Genomic DNA, 22,850 nt, shown 5'->3' with positions numbered 1-22,850 from the left:
CTCCCCGGTGACCGTGGATCTGTCCCAACACGATAAAACTCTATGTCCAGCTACTGCGACTGTCTGTCAGCTTTTCAACTCTACACAGCAATTGACACCGGGCTTTATCATATGCGCCGCGGGTAAGTTGATATGCAGATCCTTGCACAAGCACACACATGCTGTATATTGTGCGTGCATATGCGTAGTACCTGAAATTAACTTGTCCGATTGGACAGATTAGATAACTCCACCTGCTGAATCTGGCCCCGGCTCGTGTGGAAGTTTCTTTCTTCTTCACTCCGTCTCCTCTTTCTCCTCCTCCCGTTTGCCTTCTGTTCCTTTCTTTTCAGCTGACCCCAGTGCACACAATGGCTCCCAATGGAAGTGTGTGAAGCTTTGATAGAAAGAACCCAAAGTTCTTTGAGATCAAGGTCACTACACCAGCCAAGTGGGAGGCGGAGGGAGGGAGCGAGAGGAAGAACGACTGAGGAATAAACAAGGAGAGAGAGAGAGAGAGAGTGCAGGGTGAAATCAGGGTGAAGGATGTTGCCTGTTTAAAGAAATGCCATGTTGTGTTACTGGATACCAATAGAAAACAGCAGGGGAAGCCCGTACTTAAACTGTGCCCAGTGCACTAAGGTTTCTCTCTTCACCACACAATAAGTGACTGTCAGAAAACTGCTAAAGAAAGGTCCCGATGGACAAATAGAGAATAGGAGAGTCATTTGTTCTTGTTATATTTTGACGCAGTGGAAACATGTGCACAAACTCATAGACAGTAATGATCCAGTATCAAGTGTCTTTTAAAAGATATATATTTTATGTAAAGATCACGCAGTCTTTTTCTCTCAGCCCAAACAGAGACCCTCTGTTCTTTCAGCACAATTTCACTAATTACTCAAGTTTACCTATGAGCAAGTAACAGTTCTTGACCTTAAGAGCCTCCAGGCTTGATGTAGACCAGCAGAGGTTTCATGTGATGTGCTGACAGAGAGAATGCAGAGCGTACGTAGTCATGAGCTTATTATAATTAATCATGAAGCGACTCACCTGTCTGCTCCACCATCTGCTTCCCGTCCAATTATCCCCGGTTTGTGCATGTTACCTGTGAACCCTTAGTGCTGAGGAGCACAAAGAACTACCGAGAGTCATCACAACTTTAACAAGACTTGTTTCACACCTGTCCACATGCCCGCAAAAGCCAGTGAGTGTGTGAGTGACTATTCTGCAGGGTGATGAAAGTTGCTGTGGTAGGTACGTGTCAGAGCCGCGTGTTAGAAGGAAATTAGAGCCAGATTTAGTGAGGATCATTGGGAGCACACCCAGAGTGCGGGGGTGTATGTGTGTGAGACGATGTAAACAGATGTTCTGGCACAACCCAGACCACTTCCATCATATCACCAAGTGTGCATGGGGCCAATTTCCACGCTCTTTCTGCTGAGTAAACTCACCGAGGGGCCCTTAGACCACACCTCTCGCCCAGATGCCTTATTACCATAATCACTTTTGAATGGCTCAAACTGTGATTGAGAAAGATGCACTTCTCAGCTACAGCACTAAAAGCTCTGATGCATGCAAAACTCCTCGAGCAATATGCACCGGGCAGTTTTGCCAGTAATAACATCCAAAAGTACCTTTTTTTAATGCTCTTCTGTTCCTATTTGCACCTTTTGTTGTTTCAGACGCCTTTTTTTTGTTTCATTGTCAGGTCCTTCCTTCTGGGAGGCATCATAACTCCTGCTCAATTTACCTCTTGTCTGTTCCTTGTTTACCTGTAATATTTCCAGGTATTACCTCATTTACGCAGTCCATTTTGTAGTAACTTGTGAATGAATGTGAAACTATATTTCCATTGCTCTGCAGATGAAATAAATGTGAATAAATGTGACAGCTCTATCTCGGAGGAAGAAACTGTTCTTTGTTGGAGCATTTGAAAACATAAAATACGGGACAATATGTTCACTCACCCTGTACAACTTCAGCATATCAAAAGCAAACTATTTTTCCCTACACTGAAGTACACTAGATGTTGAGTGTTTTACTTTGCCTCAATACTTAAATCTCAAATACTGAAGGAAGTAACTGATGATTTCTTTTCCTTTTGAAGTAAATCGTTTCATTTAGGTTATTTCTGTCATATTACAAGTATTTCCATTAAAACTACTGAACATATAACATGTACATTTCTCATGTGCCTCTCTGTTTTTTTTTTTACAGATCCGGGTAGACGGCTCTTCGCGTGCCCTCCAGTATGAGACCGTGCAGGCCGTGGAGAACGGACCCATCCTGAGAGACATGGCTTTCTCTTCTGACCACCACTACCTCTATGTCATGTCTGAGACCCAGGTCAGTCCCAGAAACAGGCCCATACCTCAAACCTCCTCTCTGCCGACTCAGCATCACAGCTCCTGACATTCATCACTTTCTTATGTCACAGGGTGGACCAACCTTTGGTGGCGGTGTAGAGGTTTTCATTGCAGCTTGGCTGAGGGAGAGATTAGATGAGCCGTTGGATGCTGTGACCATGTCTTTTTATAGAAGCAGACTGTGAGGGTAGAGCTGGAGTGAATAAATGTGTTGAATTATAGGGGGGGAGAGGAGAGTAGACTTCGTCCACTTGCGTGGACATTGGTGTGTGTGCGTGTGCACGCCGGCAGATTCACACATACGCACTTTCTCTCCTGGTGCCTTTGATGACATGGAATGTGGAGCGAAATAGCAGCACTCTGTGTAATGGACACAGACACGGAGTCTGCGAACACCTCTATCAGAGGCAGAAACTCACCAGAATAGCACCGTGGAAAGTCACGTAAACGCACAGGACGGTGACTGCCTGTGTTCAGTGTTCACTTCTCATGTCAGATGCACAAAGCAAGAAATTTAACATGCGATTTATTCTTGGTATAAATGATTCTCTCCTCTTCTTCTTTTTTTTTTATACATGAAAGGAAGACGAGATAGTTACCAACCCTTGTAGTGTGAAGTACATTAACAACTGAACATAAATCATATAAGCTGACTGATGTTAAGTCCTTTTGTCTTAAGAACTTCCCACAGTACTTTGCAAAAAGGGTTTGACATGTTAAATTTGTTATTTCATCATCAGAGAAATGGTAAATGCATAGATTTGCAGCACTTAAAGTCAAACTCTGTAAAGCTATTTATAGAAAGTCGCCCAGTTGAAATCTCTCTCTCTATAATTTGCACAGATGTATTATCTAATTTAGAAGTTAATAGTCTAGGTAATTTCAGCTTTGCCTGACAGCAGGCCTTGTCTGGTGCGGCAGTGTGTGGATGGGTATCTGAACATCATCCATCCATCCAGCGCTTTGTGGAGTGCTGGAGACGGCCCCAGCCCACTGCGGGCAAGGGCAGGGTAGATCCTGGACGGAGAGGCAGGCAGTCACACTCACATTCACTACTCGAGGCAGCTTAGTGTCGCCAAATATCATCGAATGCATTTTTAGACTATGTGAGGAAACTAGAGTGAACCAGAATAAACCACATCCAATCTCTGACCAGGAGACTGCCATGCGGTAAAATCTGGATAATTGAATGGTAGTTCTAGTTGGGGTTTTTGGTAGCATATTGCACAAGTCCTTCATTTGATAAACAATTGTTTGGTATACTTCTAGTAATGTACTTGTTGCCCATTGGGTAGTTTCTCTTTTGTGAAATATTTTATAATTTGTGAAGAAAATGGATCTCAAACATTGAACCTATTGATCTAAGATGCACAATGACTTTCAGATGAGCCTAGATATTCAAAATCTTAATTGATTTGGACTATTATACATTAGATAATATGAGACTTGTATTGTTTCTTTTAATATAGATAGTAAAAGCAAAATTGCGCCACGGCATGTCAAGTTTTTGAAGATTGGAACATATTCAACAATATGCACATGGAAACTGATCCAACGGTGTGACATTGTGACGGATTATCTCGCATATCACATCTTAGTTTGCTTTCTTCCAGATCTGCTATAATGTTCTATTATAAATTAAAACTTACTCCATCAACCCATCCTTGGTATCACATTTCATTTTGTGGTTGTGGGAGCTTTTGTTGTTCTTAGCTGATCACAGGCAAAAATGTGCAATATCTAAAAGCAAAAATCAATTTGTGAAAGTATGTTACTGATCAGAGTTCGACTAACTGTGGTCTATTGCAGGATACACCCGGTACGGGTTGTCAGTCTATCACAGGGCAAACACACAGAGACCACACACATGCATGTTTTTGGACTCTGGGAGGAAAGCCACCTAAGTACCCAGAAAATCCTCACACACACACACACACGGGGAGAACATGCAAGCTCCATGTTTTATACCATATTTGGTGGTTTAATTAACTAGGTCACTTATCCACACTATCTATTCAGTGACATTTCACTACTGCAGCCCAAACATTCCTATAATGAACTGTTTAAGTGTATTTATTTACCTCATGGAAGCCAAATGGATCCAGCTGCCCGTATTCTATCCACTGTCCATTATTAATGGGACTGTAATAAATAATATTTCAAAAGCTCTGTAATTCAAATAATATGCATATTTCAACCCTCTTTCCATCTTCTTTATCTCCTGTCACCCGTAATCACAGAAGGCCACTGATGGTTTGTTGGCAGCGGCAGCCGAGTTACCCCTGTACATTGTATGCAGCTTCTCCAGGATTATCGGCCTTTCTGGCATCATGAAAGTGTCAGTAATGCACAGCGCTCTGTGTGTTTGTGCGTGTGTAACGTGCACGTTATGCCCAGATCGTAGTGATAACACTTTAAATATCAGACACGCAGTGAGTTGAAGGTGCCCTTTTGCAAAAGCAGCTTTCATTGCCTCTCCTGAGGTCAGTCCATCTGCAAAAAGGGAAAGAGTGGGGGAAAAGGAGGGTGCGAGACACATGTGAGCAGAATGAGGACATTTCCAATGCTATTTGTCATGGCACCCAATTACTATTCCTTTGTGCAAATCTGTTAACGGGCAAAGTGAGAATTTGTTTTTCTTTCCCTATTGGATTGCAGTGCATGTAATTGGGTTTAGAAAATATATTGTAGAGTAACAAATGAATTATTAGGGATGCTTAATTTCCATTTCTTCACATTATGCCGGATTCCTTTAGGTCTGAATGTTATTGCCTAACATCAAATTGAGCATTTTTATAATTTGCATGACAATTAGCATATATTGAAAAAAGCTGTGTTTTTAATGATACAGTAGTCCTGTGTGTGTTTGTGTGTATGTGTAAGGTCTTCGTAGTAATTAGTCTATTAGCCCAGTTACAGGGCTGACCTCACTGACTGTTTAGGAGGACCATTTGGGGATTATGAAATAATATAGAAAGCAGTTAATGAACATACCACATACACACAGCGAGCACACGGAAATGCATTTGCAAAAACTCTTCAGTGCCAAAGAATTTATAATGCAACATAAGAGAGTGAGTGGATGAAACTTAAAGAGGCGGGTTTAGTTCAAGTATTTTCTGAGATTCCTCTAATGTTCTGATGTGAACTGCTCGCTCAGTGAACTCATTACACTTTATATGCAAAAAGGTTATGGATGATGTGTGAGCTATAAATGTCATGAAATGGTTTGCAAATCTTATTTACAATAGATTTTAGACAACACATACACAGAAAACTACTTCAAGTGACTGAGCATTTTTAAAGTCATTTTCAGGGGCTGATTTATTAAGAGCTCACATAAAACCTACTAAATTGTGTGGCCATGAACACAAATTGTGCTTTTAGTTTATAGTAGATCAGACTGAGTGTTTGTTGTTATTATGAATACCACATTTAATGATTGGGACAGTAGTGATTAATATTAAGCAGGACTACAGAACAATTTTCAATGCGACATGGCCATTCTTGTGAGAATTTGCTCGATTTCACACCACTTTTCAAAAGATATCGCACCGTAATTGGCATGTAATGGCGCATCTTTACTGACTGAGTCTAAAAATAATACATCAACACCTTAAAGTTGAAATTTGCAGTTCACACATATATTGAGGGTTAATTTCATTCTGATTGTGGAGCCAGTTTATCCATGATTTGTCCTGTTGATTCAAAAGCCAAAAGGAGCTGCTTGGTTCTCACCGGTTGCCTGCACAATTTCTTCTGAGTTTTTGCCCTGTTTTGAAGTGTTTTAAATCACTGAAGTAGATGAGCTCTAATCACTTCATCTCCAGTGTAGAGAACATGCAGCAACAATATTTGGGGGATACAGGTTTTGTTTTTCAACAAGTTGGTTGTTGAAGATTCACCTGTGAAGCTGAATTTTTCCCTGTTTCACCTGTGACTCGAGTCAAAACATGTTGAAATCTTAAACCTGAACCTGAACTCATTTTTTATTCATGCACTTTCAGTAAAATGTATAGTTTGTTCATACTAGGCAGCCTTTGAATATTTTGGATTAAAAATATTTTTTAAAAAGCATTTTCAGAAATGTCAGCTTTAATTACTTGTATTTGCTTTGTTTATTTCTGATTGATTTCCAAGTTCAAAGGGCAAGTTGTCATTTTCAATACAGGATTATTGAATATCGCCCTGCTTGCTGGATCATTGTGGTAGTTTGGAATAATATCCAGCACACGTAGGCACATTCCCAATTCCCAACAGCCACAATGCTAATAAAGCAGGGCTGAGCTGGCAACGGGTCTCCTGCTGTTTCTGAGGCCTGGGAATGTGATTTATTGTCCAAGAGAGAAATGCAGACAGAAGTAAAACTAGTTCGGAAGATAGAAAGGTGCTCAAAACAGGGTTAGATTAGTGTAAGTTACAGAAATAGTGAAGCTCAAGTGGAAGTGTAAAGATATTTGCACAAATAAATTCTTCTCTGAGCTCACTGCTCTCCATCACAAAGTAGAAAAATGTGTTTGCTTGGATCACACATATCCAGTATGGATCTTTGTCTCGGTGTACCTTGACAATTAGAGTACATAAAATCCATTAAAAATCTGAAAATGTGGCTGGACCACTGGAACACCTTGGCAGAGATGTATAAATCCAGCCTCGGGGATCAGGTAGCGCGCTGAGAGTCACACTATACCCTGCTTGTCTGCGTCAAATTATAGACTCATTAGAGAAAGAAGCTGGCCAAACACAAACACATCCCTGCGCCGTATTGTGGATGGTAAAAAATGATCTCGACATCTCGGTCATTGCATGTTTGTCATCTTTTATTTCTCCCAACATGCATTTTACCTCTTTCATTCTGTCTTTTCACCATTTTTTTCTAATCTTTTTTTGTTCCGTTTCTTCTTAAAGGGTGATACAGTTCTACACCTATTCTCTTCTAAGAGGATTTGAAAAGCAAATGAGGATTCAGCCCTTTGTCTTCTTTTGCTCCTCTTTCATCATTGCCTCTCGCTCTCGATCTTTATTTCATTTCGAACCCTCTCTGACTACCCATTGTCATTTTCACCATACGCCATCCCCCCACATCCTCCATTCCTTCATTTCTTTTTTTTTTTCCCATTCCTCACTAGCAGAGTAATCTGTCATCCTTGCCTTCTCATTAATCCAGTGATTGGCTGTTCTCTAATTGGATATTTCTTTCTATCTCCCTTTCACCCATACGCACACATACACGCACACACATCGACACAAGTCATCCTATTAGTGGGTTAAATAGATGTTCTGGTATAAAGAGGACAGTCAGATTATAGAACTGACAGTGATTATCGATGTAAAGGTTGCAGTTTGACTGACAAGGGCAGGTCAGTGCAACTGTTAATATGAGCTAGTACAGTGGTCCGCCGCTGTGTTTCCACCCTGTTAACGCTGGTTCATCTGTCAACCATGCTGAGCACACCAGAGTGGAATGAATGAGGCGGTGTCAGTGGATGTCCGGGGTCATTTAATCATCAGGAAGAAGTAAGAATTGCACACTGACATTTTTAGTGGACGTTATAAATATATTTGCCTCCTCTTGAAAAGGTGGAATTCGAGTCACTTCAATTCAGTTTCATTTCTGGAGCGACAGTTACAGCATAACCTTTCCCCCGGAACCATCCCACAGTCCCATAGCAACAAACCGGATTCAGATTCAGATAATAACTGCTTTTTAGCAGTTTGGGTAAAGGGGGCGACTACAGAAAATGATACAAACACGTTTGTAATAAGTGAATCCGCTCGCTGCAGACTTGATGGGAACAGGAGGCACAGATCATTGACTTCCTATTTTAAAGTTAGACATCCTGCAGGAAGGTGCAGATAGAAAACAATCATTTTCCAGCAGTTTGGTGACAATCAAGATGGTTATGACTCTATTAAATGCCTATCGCCAGAAGAAACACAATGCTGGAAGGTTAATCTGACTGTAACCCAACTGAGCAGAATAGCTTTAGTTAATATATTGAAATCTAAGGACTAAAAGTCTTAAGTTTTCCAAAGTATTTTACTTGGTGTTGAAGTCTATAGAATAGAAATCAAATGTTACATTTAGTCATTCCACCATGTAAACAAATTGAAGATATGAGGAAATATTTAGTACACTGTTATTGCAATTTCACGTAAAGTAGTTACTGTCAAATTGTTAAACCCCTTGGTTACTTCTGTTTGTATGCAATCATGTAAGAGTAATACGAACAACTCCGTTTGCGACTGCAAAGCATATTAGTCAGCATCTGGCTGTGCTGAGACTTGACATGAGTTGGAGGGCATTTGGGAGCTCCTCAAGCTGTTGTGCGTTGTGTCTTAGTCATTCAATCGTTTCTTTAGTGTTCCCATAGCCATACCATTACCCTGCAGCAACTTGGCAAATATGTGAACATATCTTGCCAGTGAGTCTGTGGTTAGTATTTATCTGGCACTGCTCGTACTTGGTTTCCATGCTTTAGTAATTTCTTTATCACACACTTAGGCCTTCATAAATCCAGCCTACAAACTGTTGCTGGGAAGTGCTGTTCCTGCCACACACACTCATTGCGCTAAATTATTTACGTTCAGTGTAGCAAATGCAGATCTGTAAGTGTGAATTATTGAAAATGTGTACTATACTGGGGTGAGATCGTTCAAAGTCAAACGCACTTTTCTGTTTCAAACCCCCTGAGGGAAATCCGACAAGCCAATTTGTGGAAGTATGGCGTCTTTGCATCTCATCAAAGATGTTTAATACCAGCATCCTTTAGTTTCTAGCAGCGGGGAACTTTTTACCACATTCCTCCGAGTGTGGCTTCCTCAGCCCTCTGGTGCGCGGCTGAGAGTTAGGAAGGTGTTTAGATGTGCATATCATGTTGTGTCCCAGTTTAGCTGCAGGCTTGTGGTCTAACAAGGCGAGGGAACGGGGCTGATGTGTTGCAGCCACAGCTGCCTGGTGCACTTCTGAGGAAGTGTCAACAAAGTGGAGCAGACAAGGTTGGAGAGACGTCTTTTCAGAACTTCTATCTCTGTCCCGCTTCTTTCTTCCCCTCGTTTACCTTCGTAAAAAGACATTTCTCAATCGATTTACTCAGGCTTGTATAAAGGTCCTTTCTTCAACTTCAATAATTAGAGACACTTTTTTTAAAAGCTATCCCTCACATGAGTCAACATTCATCTTTTCCTGTCAGCATGTTCGAAACTTAAAGCTGTGTAATACATCTGTGCTTCTGCACAAGTTATTTTCCTGTCTGAGTTTTACCCCGAGGCAAGAAGATGCAGCTTGTGCAGGATTACACTCTCTCTGTCCACATCTTGTATGTCATAGGAAATACTGGATGTCATTTTAACAATTTGGGCCACGTGGTGGTGTAGTGGTTAATACTCTTCTATCACAGCGGGGAGGATTTTCCAAGTTGGGGGGTTTCCTGTGGGATGGATGGATGGATGATTTTAACTTTACCATGATGTTAAGGCTATATACAATACAAGTGAGTCACTGCTTTTGCTTGTATCTCCGGCAAGTTTAGAGATATCAATGATAACAAATGTTAAACCCAAAGCACAACTTTCTACTCTGTAAACTGTTAATGACAAACTGCTTCAAGCTTGTTTATCTGCTTTTTTTTTTTTTTTTTTTGTCTTGTGTATGGGGGGGCTTAACCTCCTTGGAATGGAAAGATAAGTGAAAATGATTGATCGTATCCGAGTCGTTTGTCATGCGCTGACACTCCTGACAGTGCAATGGATGGCTTTGTCATTTACCCTTTGGAATGTCAAATGAAAACAATATTGCAGTAGCAGCCGCTGGCTCGCTTTGTTAACCGGGTTTATGATATAACAGTGTTGGTTGGTGGTTGACGGATCGAGCGGCGCTGCGGCTGTGACGAGGCTGCGGGTCGTTGACGTGTCCCTCGCTTCATTTGGCTCCCGCGTCAATCTTTCCTCCATCCAGTTGGAGAGGTAGAGAGGTGAGGCACTGGAGGACTCGACAGAGGCAACGGTGGATTGATGGAAGAAATATTTAAGAGGTAGTTAGACGGGAAAAAAAGTTGTGTGGAATCATGTTTTGAGTCGATATTGGTATTGAACAAATGCTAACTGGTGATTGGTTAGGGTCATCAGGCCTGTTGTGATATTAGCAAGTCAGGATTTAGAATTCATATCCACTCTCATGCCTGTGAATAATGATTTCACTAAACAGGTTTAATGATTGTAGCAGATTCGCTTGGAGTCATCACATCGAATTGTAGCTGGCTGCTGTCGTAAGCAGCAATAAATCTCTGTCACATGCGCAGCGTCGTTAACTGACAATGTGTTTCTTAAAAAGGACCAGATGATACTACATTACAGACATTTAACGGAATAATTTCATATTCATTTCTGCTTCACGGCCAATAGTGGCATAAGACTGCCAGCGCTGTGCTGAACTAATGAACAAGCTCACACCACGGAAGGAGAAAAAGACGAAGGTAGCCTGGGGGAAGAAGAGGAAAGATAAGAGAAGTTCGGTCTGCCCTACAGGCTGTGAGGCAGGATTGGGCTATCACTTTAATTTCCCTCTCTCTTTTCATTTGGAGTGCTGTAGTTTGGCTGCAGGTGGAATCCCTGTTTAATTACAAGTGGAGGGGGCAGGAAAAGAGTAGGATAAAGAGAGGAATTGAGATGAGGCAGAAGAATTAGATGATAATAAAAGTCTCTGCAGATTTAATAAATGATCACTTTCCCACAGCAGGTTGACTCAAAGGCCGGTGGCATCATGTAAGACGGAGGGGGACACAGAGAAGAAAGAATAGAGAGAGGAAAGAAAAACAAAGTCAATCTTTATCATCTCGGTGGAGTGATTAAATACGTAAAGCCACATTTCTAACAGTCTCCCCTTGACACCCACCTTCGACAGATACAACACACACTCGCTGTATATCAGCTGTATATATATAAATTGATGCCACTGTGCCGCCAAAGCAAAAGAGGAAGTGTGTCTTCATCTTCCTCCCCGCACATTAAGGCATTAAGTACTCGTGTAATGTCGGTCTTTTTTTTTTAAAAGCACAATTTTATGAAGCCGCTTCAATCTTTATCCATTGTTAGAGCAGGGAGAGTGCAGGGTTTAATGGCTGTCATTTACTCACCTGAAACAGGAGGGAATTATAAATGCCATGCGCCCCATCCTTTGTATTTATCCCTGCTGATATGATAGCCTGGTCATAGTGAAGAGACAGTGAGCCGTAATGGTTGCCTCGCTGGCAAACCCCACGGAGAAGATAGCATGAAATGAATGTGATATCGAGATGAGAGGGACAAGGGGTGCATTGGGTCGTTTAGCCACCAAATCCCTCAATTTTTTGATAAAAACGAAGACAAAAGTGTTGCCTGCTAAAGTGCGTGTGTGTGCCAGATAGAGAAACCAGGGCTCTGGAGAGATGATGAATGTGTGATCTTACACACCTCAGAGCGTCTGAGTGACAGAGACAGACAGACAGAAACAGAGAGGGAATGAATGATATCAGGACGTGTGCTCTGGAACAGAGGACTCGTTTTGGCACCCATCTCCTCTGCTGGGCTTTGAATGCGGTGTGTGTTTGTCTTTTGTGTGTTTTATCTGTTGACAAAACCATTTCCCTGGATGCAGCCTTCTGAGGCTTCGATAGGCATCGCCACACGCCCCTCCCACCCCAGTGCCTGGGTCTAATTCGCTGTGTGTTTCTCGATTGGCGCATGCTCGCGGATGCCGTGTGCACGCCGGCATGTCAGCCGCTGATGAAGTGTTAAATTATAAAGCGTTCAGATACGGCGGCATCTTCCCTACAGTTTTGCCTGGGTGCTTAACTTTTATGGCAGATCACAAGGTGACAAACCACTCGATACGGCGACGTGGCTCCAAAGATGACATAAAGTCGCACAGGAAAATACACAGAGAAATTGTGGTTTCATACACTGTTACGATAAGGCTTTAGCTGAAATCCCTCCTCATAGGCAATCACAAAGGGTTGTGTCTTCGGAGTAGAAGAGGTTATTCGGGTGGCAGTGAGGTGAGGCGACGGTGGATCTTCTGTGGGAAAGCAGGCCCAGTGGAGAGTGACAGAGGAGGAGGAAATCTGTCTTGTGAGATGCATTGTGCAATGAAGATCAGTGTTGAGTTTGATCATGTGCACACACTGTTGTTCTACTATCTCTCTGATTCCATCTCAAACCCATTCCCTTTATCTACCTAATGCAAATATGCCTCTCCACAGTAGGGAGGGCAAAACATACTACCCATTTTCTCCCGAAGCGCACACACACACAGAGGCTTTGCACACAAAGATGCACCTGCATTGTCTCTAATCTGTAATAGCATGCAGGATTCCTCTTGACGTTGACAAGGAGATACGCCCCTTCTGAATTCACTCAGCTGTGTGTGAATCTGTGCCACTGTGTGTGTGTGTGTGCTATTAATAGTACTCACAGAGATACACTGAAGATACATAAATGTAGCAAGTAAGAGAGAAAATGATGTAGTGGTGAGTTTTCAGAGCGTCTCTGTCATGGCAGTGTGTCACTGTCTGACTTCAGTAACAGCATCGGTTTGCACATGTGATGCAAAGTGACTTCTGCTGCGAGTGTGTGCAAAACTGACTTGACTTGGTGTGTGTGTGTCTTTTTTTTTTTTTTTTTTTCATTTGAAAAAGAGGCTGTCAGGCAAAGATGTGCTGTGTGATAGTCTGTGCGTCCAACAGAGAACCGCCGTCAGTGCCGGGCTGCATTTCAGAGATACCACCAAGCATAGGAATTCCTGATCTCCTGTTTCATTCAGTCACGTCCTACATTGCATGGTGTAATTATGGTCCTATTCATAACCTCAAATATGGACTTTGGTCACGGAAATGTCCCGTGAAGACATGTGTAATTACATTACTTACATCTCAATGTAAAAAGTGAGACCTGTTTATAAAATTATTTGATCTCGAGCACCTATTGTAGGTGGTGCCCTGAAGCCTAGAGGAGATTCGTTGAATTTAGTGATAAATTACATCACTGCCCATCATCACTTGCCATACAGGTTTTACCAATGCAATATTGATGTTCTGTCTTCTTACATAAACATCCTTATGTGTGCATGTGGCTTCTTGCAATTAATGTTATGCCTGGTGATGGTTGTTGGTTTTCATGTATGAATATCATATTGAATGTTCACTGGAATTTCCTCTTGTATGCTGCATATCAACCGGGCAGTCTCTTTGGAAAACTCCAGTGTTTCATTGAAGGATTAATTTTTGTGCAGTGTTCATGAGACGTGATCGAAGCAGATAAATATATCCATGGTAATTGGCTCGTAAGTGTTTCTCCTCCATGCGCCTTCATCTGGGTTTTTATTTAATGTAGTATTGGCAAGTTGAGCTTTAACTCTATTATACATGAGTAATATTACGCCACATACTGGTGGACTTCTGGTAATTATTTTGAAGTTGCGTTAAAAAAAAAAGTCAGTTCAACATGTCTATCTTTGGCAGAGAAAACAACACAGTCGTTTATCCTCATCTTCATCTAAAATACATTGAAATACTAGCAAATATGCTGGGACACCCTCAGACCCCTTTTGCCATCGTCATCCCAATAACAGCCCCACGCTGATGATGTCGTCTCACTTTCTTGGCTGTCATCACTGAGCATTGTGAGTGACAGCGGTCATCCGCCAATGACGGCTCATTAATCAAAAGTGCCAGCAACACCTATTATTGTGCCGTGCTGTTGCCATGGTGACGGGAGGCGGGGATGGCTGAGATCTACCTCAGCTTTGCCCCTTGCACTTGGTCATTCAAGGCTCATGCCAATCAGTGCCAATCAATGCCAGTTTGAATTGGCAGGGCTATATATCATAATAGATGGACTGCTGTCCCGAGTGGCTCGCTCTCCCATATGGAACCGGCTGAAGTTGAGAAAGATGGAAACTGTCATGTTGTAGCGTGTTCATAGAATCATGCAAAATACTTCAAATATTTCATTATTTTGTGCCGTATAATGTGTAATCATTACTAAATAATTTATTGAAAATGATGGTAATCATGTAGTTTTGGGGTTACAAAATTACTTTTGTTTTGAGTGGAAAAAAAAATCAACCATCACTACTTCATCCTCACCATGTCAGTTTGTAATAAGCTCATACCTCTTCTTTCACTTTTTAACTCCCTGTACACTTCATCTGAGGTCTTGAATGAAAAGCTTAAGGCCTTGATTAAAAAAAAATGAAGCTTTTATATGGCCCATATCTGAATCAAGTATTCTGATGCCTTCTTCATCTTGATATTTTCTGCCTTAACGTGCTTTACACTGCATTTTACCTTCAAGCACTAAATGTATCTGGTAACCCACACGCGCTGTGTTGCTTTCTCTTTTCTGCTGCATACTCAGAACGTGTAGTGTTTTAACCTTGGTCCATTTCTCCTCGCAGCTGTCGAGGGTGCCAGTGGAAGCCTGTGGTCAGTACTCAACCTGCAGCGAGTGTCTGGGATCGGGAGATCCTCACTGTGGGTGGTGTGTGCTTCACAACATGTAAGTAAAACTGTCACCCACACATCCACATATGCAGACATATACATGAACAATCAGAGAAGGGTTTCTGTTATTCTCTCACATTCTCATGCATATGAATTTTCATTATTATCATTTCCCAGATACAAAATGTGCTAAGCCTCCAACATGCCAAACAGACGTTTTGGGGCGTGCTGTGTTTGAGTTGTTAGCCTCCCCTACCTCCATGACGCCTGGGTCCATGCCCAGCACTCCATCCCCTGCAGCTCTTGAGCATTCAGGGACACCTCTAGTGAACCCAGGCCAAGTCTCAGATTGCTTCCTAGGGCTCAGCCTTGTGCCAGCGTCTCCCTCAGATCCATTACCAAACCTAACCACTGGCATTGTTTACCAGCCCTGAAACCAGAGCCTGGTGAGAGCACAGACACTGCAGGGCATTGCCAAGGTTCTGATGGGCACCGGTCCAGCCTTCGGGGGTTGACACAAGGAGAGTGGTGGCTTTTGTTATTGTATAAAACTGTTAGATGAGATCACAGAGATTATCCGCTTAATGACAACTCTCTCACTTTGCCTCGCTAACTAGTTCTCTTTCACACACTCACTTCACTCCGAAGACTGCCGGTCTGCCTTTGTGTCGTTCAAATGCAGGAGCATGCACACAGATAGGCACACATTCACGAACACCCCAGCTGCTGTCAGACCCTTGTCCCTTAAGATTGGAGAAGGAGATATTGCTGGCTGGGGGCAGGGAGATTTCCCACTCCACTGTAAATTGAAAATTGGTTTCTTGTGTTGGTGCTAGCCCTAGGGTAGTGTGTGTGTGTGTGTGTGTGTGTGTGAGTGTGCGTGCGTGCGTGCGTGTGTGTGTAGATACGTGTGTACGAGTGAGACTGAGTACATTTAGCACCTTCATCCCTGCTGGCACTGGGAGGACATGGCGAGGGCAAAGAAGCGGTGGGAGTGTGAGAGCAACACACCAAAGTCCAGAAAGAGCAGGAGGAGGAGACAGACTGAGAAATAGAGCGAATAAGAAATGAATGGCAAGATAGCCAGGGGTGAGAGTCAGGTAAGCAGGCTGGAAGAAAGGATATACCCGTAAATGTAAATACTAAAGTAAACAATCACGCGTAGAGAGAGAGAGGGGAGGTGGGAACCTGGTGGGAAATGACAAACATGTGAAAATAAACTTTGGATATTTGAGTGCACGTGTGGATTTTCATGAGGTCTTACCGATGTATAATGGATCATAAATTACACTAACAAAGGCACATACCTCACGCATGCAGGAATGTGTATTCACATTCCATCTCTGAGTATCACCCAAAGGTTCATATTGTTAAGGTGCATGTTTGTTGCTGTGTGTGAACAATGGTACATGTGTATTTGAGTATGTTTGTGTGTATGAACCCATTAACACTCTGACGTTCTCACAGTCGGACAAAACGAGGGGCCACAGATTGGCCTGTCACACTCACCCTGATGGACTTGGCTCACCTCAGCTCACCTCAGTCTGAACACACACAGATACAATGGCAGACACACGCATGCACACGCAAACCAGCGAGTGTTTGTGTCACCTGAAAAGAATAAAACCAGGGGAGCAACACAGACAATAACCAAAATGCCACTTTGCTTGATCTCAGGTGGCTGGATGTTTGACCATCACAAGGGCAGTGAAAAAAAAAAAAAAAAAAAAAAGACAGATAAGCTGTGTGTGCATCCGTGTGTGCGTGCACGGTCCACAACAGTCAGATACCTTTCCTGCGCAGGAACGCACAACCACATGTAAAATGCACAACCCTGTGGGACTGATCGACCACAGGCTTACCTTTCTCAAAGTCCCCCTCCTTATTGCTTTCAAACCCCACAGCTTGTGAATTCTTTACAGGGTCTCGTTGTAACTGAAACCCGCCTCCCGGCACCAGACAGACCACAGGTCAGACAGGACTTCATTCCTCTGCTGCTGTAACTTCTGTCTGCCTGCTATCTGCCATTTCTTTTGTGAACCTGCTCACTAATTCGCTCTGATTCTTCTTGCTAAAATGTTAGTTTATTAACAAAAATGTTTATCCTTAAAAACAGGTCAGTGTTTACTTACTCCAGAAGTTTGTTTTTTAGTATAATATAAAGATTATATAATCCACTTTTGGAGCCATAGAGTCAGTTTAATTACAACGAATATTCTTGTCAAAATACTTCTTTCCTTCATTAGAGTTGTAGAAAGTAGTAAAATAATCATTAAACAGGACACTGCAAGGTCAGAACCAAAATGTCAAAAATGAATCTGTAATGCTTAATTTCCTGTGAGACCACTACTGTGACAAATTCAAATAAAAATTACAAAAATTTACAGAATTTTTTAATTAAACCTCATCACCAATTTTGTCAGTATTAATTCACAAATAAGCTTCAGCAGGACAGTACAGAAAATATTTGGTAAGACGAGAAGGCAGTGGAAAGGCAGACTGCTTACTGAAAGCACTGCTTAGATTGTGCAGGCCGCATACATATAAATGTCTCTGCACTCCAATGTGCATATGCAGAGCACACAGAAGACATATATCTTGCTAAAACATGTCATTTTTCCCTGCAGGTCAGTTTTCCCCTGGTCTCTTGAGACTAATAAGAAAATAATTAGTTGTCTGGACACATAAAGAGGCACGCTGAGATGACATGGTCATGGAAATTATGCTTTGATGGTCCCCAAGCAAACTCCCCACACTGATAAAATAGTTAATAATATGTGTGTATATGGTTACACTGCTTCCCTGTGCCCACTTTATTTAATGACAGTCATGTGAGGTCTCTAAAAGTGCAGAGCCATTAACAAGCCTGATTCACAGCCTGATGGAAGAGATCCCAGCAGACACGCAAAGACAAAAATGTACACACACGGTTAACCTCTTCAAATATACTGACCAATAACATGCAAACATCTCAATAATCACAACTGGTTTGGGAAATGATTTCAAAATCTCTCATCGGATGGTAATTTATGATTTCACGCGCTCTAAAATTAACACATTTAAAGTGTCCAACCATCAAGATTTAGTTTTATGAGCTAAAACATAGACCGCAAGTATTCAATTTTCCAACTGAAACATGGTTATGGATTGAATAAATTTAAATAAAGACTCTCTATTTTTTTTTATATATATATGACAGTATGACTCTATTAAGTGTGTCCTTGTTCTGCAGGTCTGAGACACGCATACAAAATAAAGCACGCACATACTTACCCCAAAGCCCTTCAGCAACACGCTCAGCATGAGCAGGACTGTTTGACATGCAGCACACAGAACTGTTCATGGTTTTTTTCTCCCCACTCACCTTCACCTGGGGGCCTTGGCAGCACACTACCACTCTTATGTGATTATTTTAAGAGGTAGGAAAACAAATTGACAGCTATAATGAATTACGATAGGCAGAGTGAATGGTACAAGGGTCAAGGTGGATATTAAGCTGAACGAAATATCATCGTTTAAGCATGTACTCATGAAACAGGTTGTTCAGTCAAAGATTTCCAAAAGAAACTAGTGCAGTTATCACGAACTGCATGACAACTGAAATGTTAGTTTTAACTAATAATTATATACATGAATTTTTTTTAAATATTATTAATCAAATTGGTAAAATCAGTTGAGTTACTCAAATAAAGAGAAGAAGTGTCTGTTTGGCTGCTTGCTTTGGATAAACATCATTAAAGCAAATTTTTGCAATTTTTAGCATTTGTTTCAAGTCAAATGGCACTTTCCGACAACCAAGATTTGAAAGAAGGTTCCCCGACATACAACGTCAACGCTTGACTCCACCGCGATCAATAAACATCAATAATTAAGGTAATCAATGAGAATTAAATCAATTGATTTGTGGTGCTGCACCACTTTTGCAGGACTTGTCGCGTAGCAAAGTGGTTTACGTCGTATTTAAACTGTTGCACGCAGACTTTAGTTGGACTGCAAGTGAGTTGAGCTATTGAACTTCATCATGTGACCATCGGTTTATTCGCCATATGATCCCGAGTCACAATATGTCAGTGTGGCAGCACACTTTGACGTCTGATATACACATTCATGGTATTGATAAACTGTGTGACTGCAACTGTTTGCAAAGAAAGTAACCTCACATTAAACAGGAGAGGAAACATTAAGCATGCTGACATACTAAAATAAAAATAAAATATTAAAAAGTGATAAAAAAATCAATATATTTCATTCCATCTATGTGAGGTTTTTGTTTCTCATCTGATAGTGTTTTTCATTTAGATTTTACAGCGTCGCTAAATGTACAATAGCAAGCATGATCATGATTGAACGGTCAGCGAGCCCTCCTCAGCACAGATCAGGTCAATGTGTGTGTGTGTGTGTGTGTGTGTGTGTGTGTGTGTGTGTGTGTGTGTGTGTGTGTGTGTGTGTGTGTGTGTGTGTGTGTGTGTGTGTGTGTGTGTGTGTGTGTGTGTGTGTGTGTGTGTGTGTGTGTGAGGGCTGAGAGGCAAAGAGGAGGATCATTGAGTCTCTGATGGTAAAGTCTCCCGAGAGCTGTTGACTGAAATGATTTCATTTTTATTAGTACAGTGAAATTTAATAAACCATGAGAACAACACCCCGTAATGCTTCACATCTGGTGGTGTGATTGTCCAGGATAGCTTATGAATTGATTCACCTGTCATTGTAATGCAAAGTCAAATGGAAAAGCAAATAACGAGTGATAATAGCTTCACAAAGGGGATGGCGGCAGTTTGGTGACATAAGTCGTCCGGATAGAGAGAACAATACAATAAATAACTTTGCATTATAATGAATGCTAGACTCTTTGGAGTGTTCACATTTGGTGCAATGTTACGTATTGAAAAGTAAAATACATTTTTACAGTGAATAACGACATATTATCTTCCTTGTAGAGGGACAACAACTTTGAAAAATATATACCATATGGCAAAAAAAAAAAAAAAAAAAAAAAGCCAATCCCCAATAACCTGGGGAACTGGTATCCAATCATACTCTCATCTACTGTGTGTGTGAAGGAGACGTGTTGAGGGGAAGGCTCGCAACTAGTTCCTCTTCAAAACTGCTCTTCCAGATAGTTTGTTGTTCCAATCAACCTTGAAATCACCTCGGTGCTCTGAAAAAAAAAAGCAGAATCACCGTCTCTCTCTCTCTCTCTCTCTCTCTCTCTCTCTCTCTCTCTGTCTCTCTCTCTCTCTCTGTCTCTCTGTCTCTCTCTCTCTCTCTCGCTCTCTCTCTCCCCTCTATCAGCATTGCCTTTATTTACTCTATAGATCGGTGAGAGGAGCTGTTAGAGAGAACACCAGGGGAAGAAAACAAAGGCGATCAATAATACAGGAGAGGAAATCAACAGGAGTGGATGGTGCACCTGTTTGTGTGTGTGTGCATGCGTGTGCGTGTGTCATATTGTCCTTGACAGACACTGACCATTTATTACAAAGAGGTAAATGTCTTTTATAAGTTTGTCTTTGAAAGCATATGTGTTGGGTGTATAAAGACATTGTGCTGCGATGTTTCCATCAGCGCCTCTCCTGGATGCCCCACTACGTATTTTTCAAGCCCAAAAGAAGAGTCTGCCGTCAGATTCCGTGATGCCATTGCTGACAGTATTCATGTAAACCCCGAGCCTCAGCTGTCAGCTAAAGTGTCTCAGGCCCACTCATGCTCCTTTCTTTTTTGGGGCTGCGCAACTTATGCTAATGCCTGTCGAGCTCAGTAGGTGAAAAGAAGGTTTTCACTCATATCAGCCGTCCCTTTTCATCATTCCCTTCTTTTCTTGCCGTGGCAATTTAATGTCAGTCAGGGGAGTGCCTCAAGAAAAACTCTTCCAGAAGATGACCTCTAAGTGAATATGAAAGAGACCCACTGTTGCCATTTATAAGGCAGCAGTCATAAATCGAGGTATAACATGTTGAATGAATCAGTGCTATTTTTCCTGCGAGTCTTATTCACTTCCGATCATGTTTGTTAATCGTGAAGTTCTGATCAGTGTGTCTTACGCTAGTTCAATATGGCATGACTGTGATTTTCAATCCCACATCAGTAAAGCAGAAGTGTCTCAGACAGAGGCACCGTGAGCCGGTATCCCGGGAAAAAAAACCCTCCAGCCACCACGACGTGGGTACGTTACCTCCGTAATGCCAATCTGTCAGCTGTCACTTTTGTAAGTAGTTAACTAGGCTGTCAACATGCCTGTCGTGCGTGACAGCCAGACAGATTGGAAAACCGTATTTGGAGAAGTACCATTGTCAAAATGAATGTCATCATATTTGGCATGGGTGTTGAGAATTTCTCACATTACCCCCTGATATCGGTGTCAATTTGGAACAAGTGGTGCTAACGTTGCGGTATCTCCACATTAATAATTGGTTTGACATATCTCAATCTCCACTTTCGACAGCGAGAGTAGTAATATATTCCCAGAACAGTGAAATCACTCTCTTTTCTCACTTTTTTCATGTTTTTATCCCCCTCTTGCCATTTTCCCCGTCTTACCTATCATTCATATCACACTTCGTCTCCTGCTGGCTTATCACACATTTTGTTTTTGTATATGCGCATGTGCATGTATTATCTGCGCTTCCTTTAGTCCATCCTTTTATTTAAACATCATCTGCCTCAGTGTTTTTTGTTTTGGTGCATTTTACTCTACTTTTTTGCATATCTATGCACGCGAGATGTGGATGCCTTGGTGCATATTAGACCCTAGGGGTTTTATCTGTTGTATTCATGGACTTGTCTGCACATAAACAGCATCTCCTGTTCCTTCTAACTCATTTCCTCTGTTCCTCCAAACTCTTATGAGCATCGATCCTTCGTCCCTCAAGTGGAATGGGGACAGTAAAGTCATCTTTATTGGCTACATTGGCTACAGGCAAATGCCCTCTACTAGTTCATTAGTTAAGGTCTGTTGATGCCATCAATAGTAAATCTCTGCAACTTTTACAACTGTAATATACCCGCGTGTCGTTATGAATCATTGGATCCTGATGATGGGTACCTAAAGATATGATAGGTTGGAATTTACACCATCATTTTTACGGTCCCATTTTGTGACCACACAACTCCCAATTTCTCTCGGACTGCGTTTGTGCGTGAACAGACGATGCAAATCCAAATCCCTTCATGAAGTTGTATGCGCCGTCACACCTTAATGAACACTTGTCAGATGTATTTACGAGCCTATTAGGATGATAGGAAAAAGTTCGGGAAGTCATAAGTAAACACACAAAATGGCTGATAAAACTTGCAAGTCATGCTGCCAGCGCCTTGTCTTTTCAGTCCTTTGTATTCCCAGGATGTCTCTGGTGCTGTCAAACGAATAACCTTTTCGGAGGGAAGAGCTAATTGGCAGATCCGTTGAATGTTTCTTCTTTCTCTTTTCTCTCCCTCCGTCTCTCTGGCTTTCTCTTTTTTTATTTCTCTTTTTTTTCCCACATTAATTCTGCACCGCTTCTACCTGTCGCTGTGCTCACAGCCATCCGTTACTTCAGTATGCTCATTACTGCGGTATGCCACACTAATGCTAATTAAACTGCAGCATCAAAATTAGCATTCTACCAAGGATTCATTTAGTTTGGTTGCAGTGACCACCAGCAGCCTGCTGGAGACCCCTACCCGATTTCAAATAGGAAAACACATTCATGTCAAAATAAACAGCAAGTTCTTGCTGTATCAAGGTCTGGCACATTTTTCAACAAGCCATCCACTTTTTAGTTTCTAAATAACGGCTGTGTACCGTTGGTCATGATATAAGGTATGCTGGCTGTGCATCATACGTGACCGTTGCGCTGCATTGAAAACATTACCAATGAACATCTGATTAAACACACAAACTCTGAGAGGAAATCACTGCTAATTCATTGGACTTTCACCATTTCCTGAACTGAATCCACTTAGGAAAGTCTGCATCGAATTCTGCAGATACAAACATCCTCAACCTTGATCGAATCCCTGCACCACTCTACAACCCTGCATTAGTATT

At 41.8% G+C, this 22,850-nt stretch overlaps 1 protein-coding gene across 1 annotated transcript in view; it reads left to right on the top strand.

The window, feature by feature from the left end:
- plxna4 (plexin A4) overlaps positions 1-22,850 on the top strand; it is a 210,388-nt gene that overhangs the window by 110,009 nt on the left and 77,529 nt on the right. The window contains exons 3-4 of the mRNA XM_080492385.1: positions 2,200-2,328; positions 14,782-14,882. Coding sequence (XP_080348511.1) covers positions 2,200-2,328; positions 14,782-14,882 — 230 coding nt within the window. The remainder of the gene's footprint in view (positions 1-2,199; positions 2,329-14,781; positions 14,883-22,850) is intronic.

Source organism: Lipophrys pholis, assembly GCF_963383615.2.
Source record: "Lipophrys pholis genome assembly, chromosome: 22".
Classification (NCBI taxonomy): domain Eukaryota; kingdom Metazoa; phylum Chordata; class Actinopteri; order Blenniiformes; family Blenniidae; genus Lipophrys; species Lipophrys pholis.
Note: the sequence above shows the minus strand (reverse complement) of the source record. Positions and strands in the feature narration are given on the sequence as shown.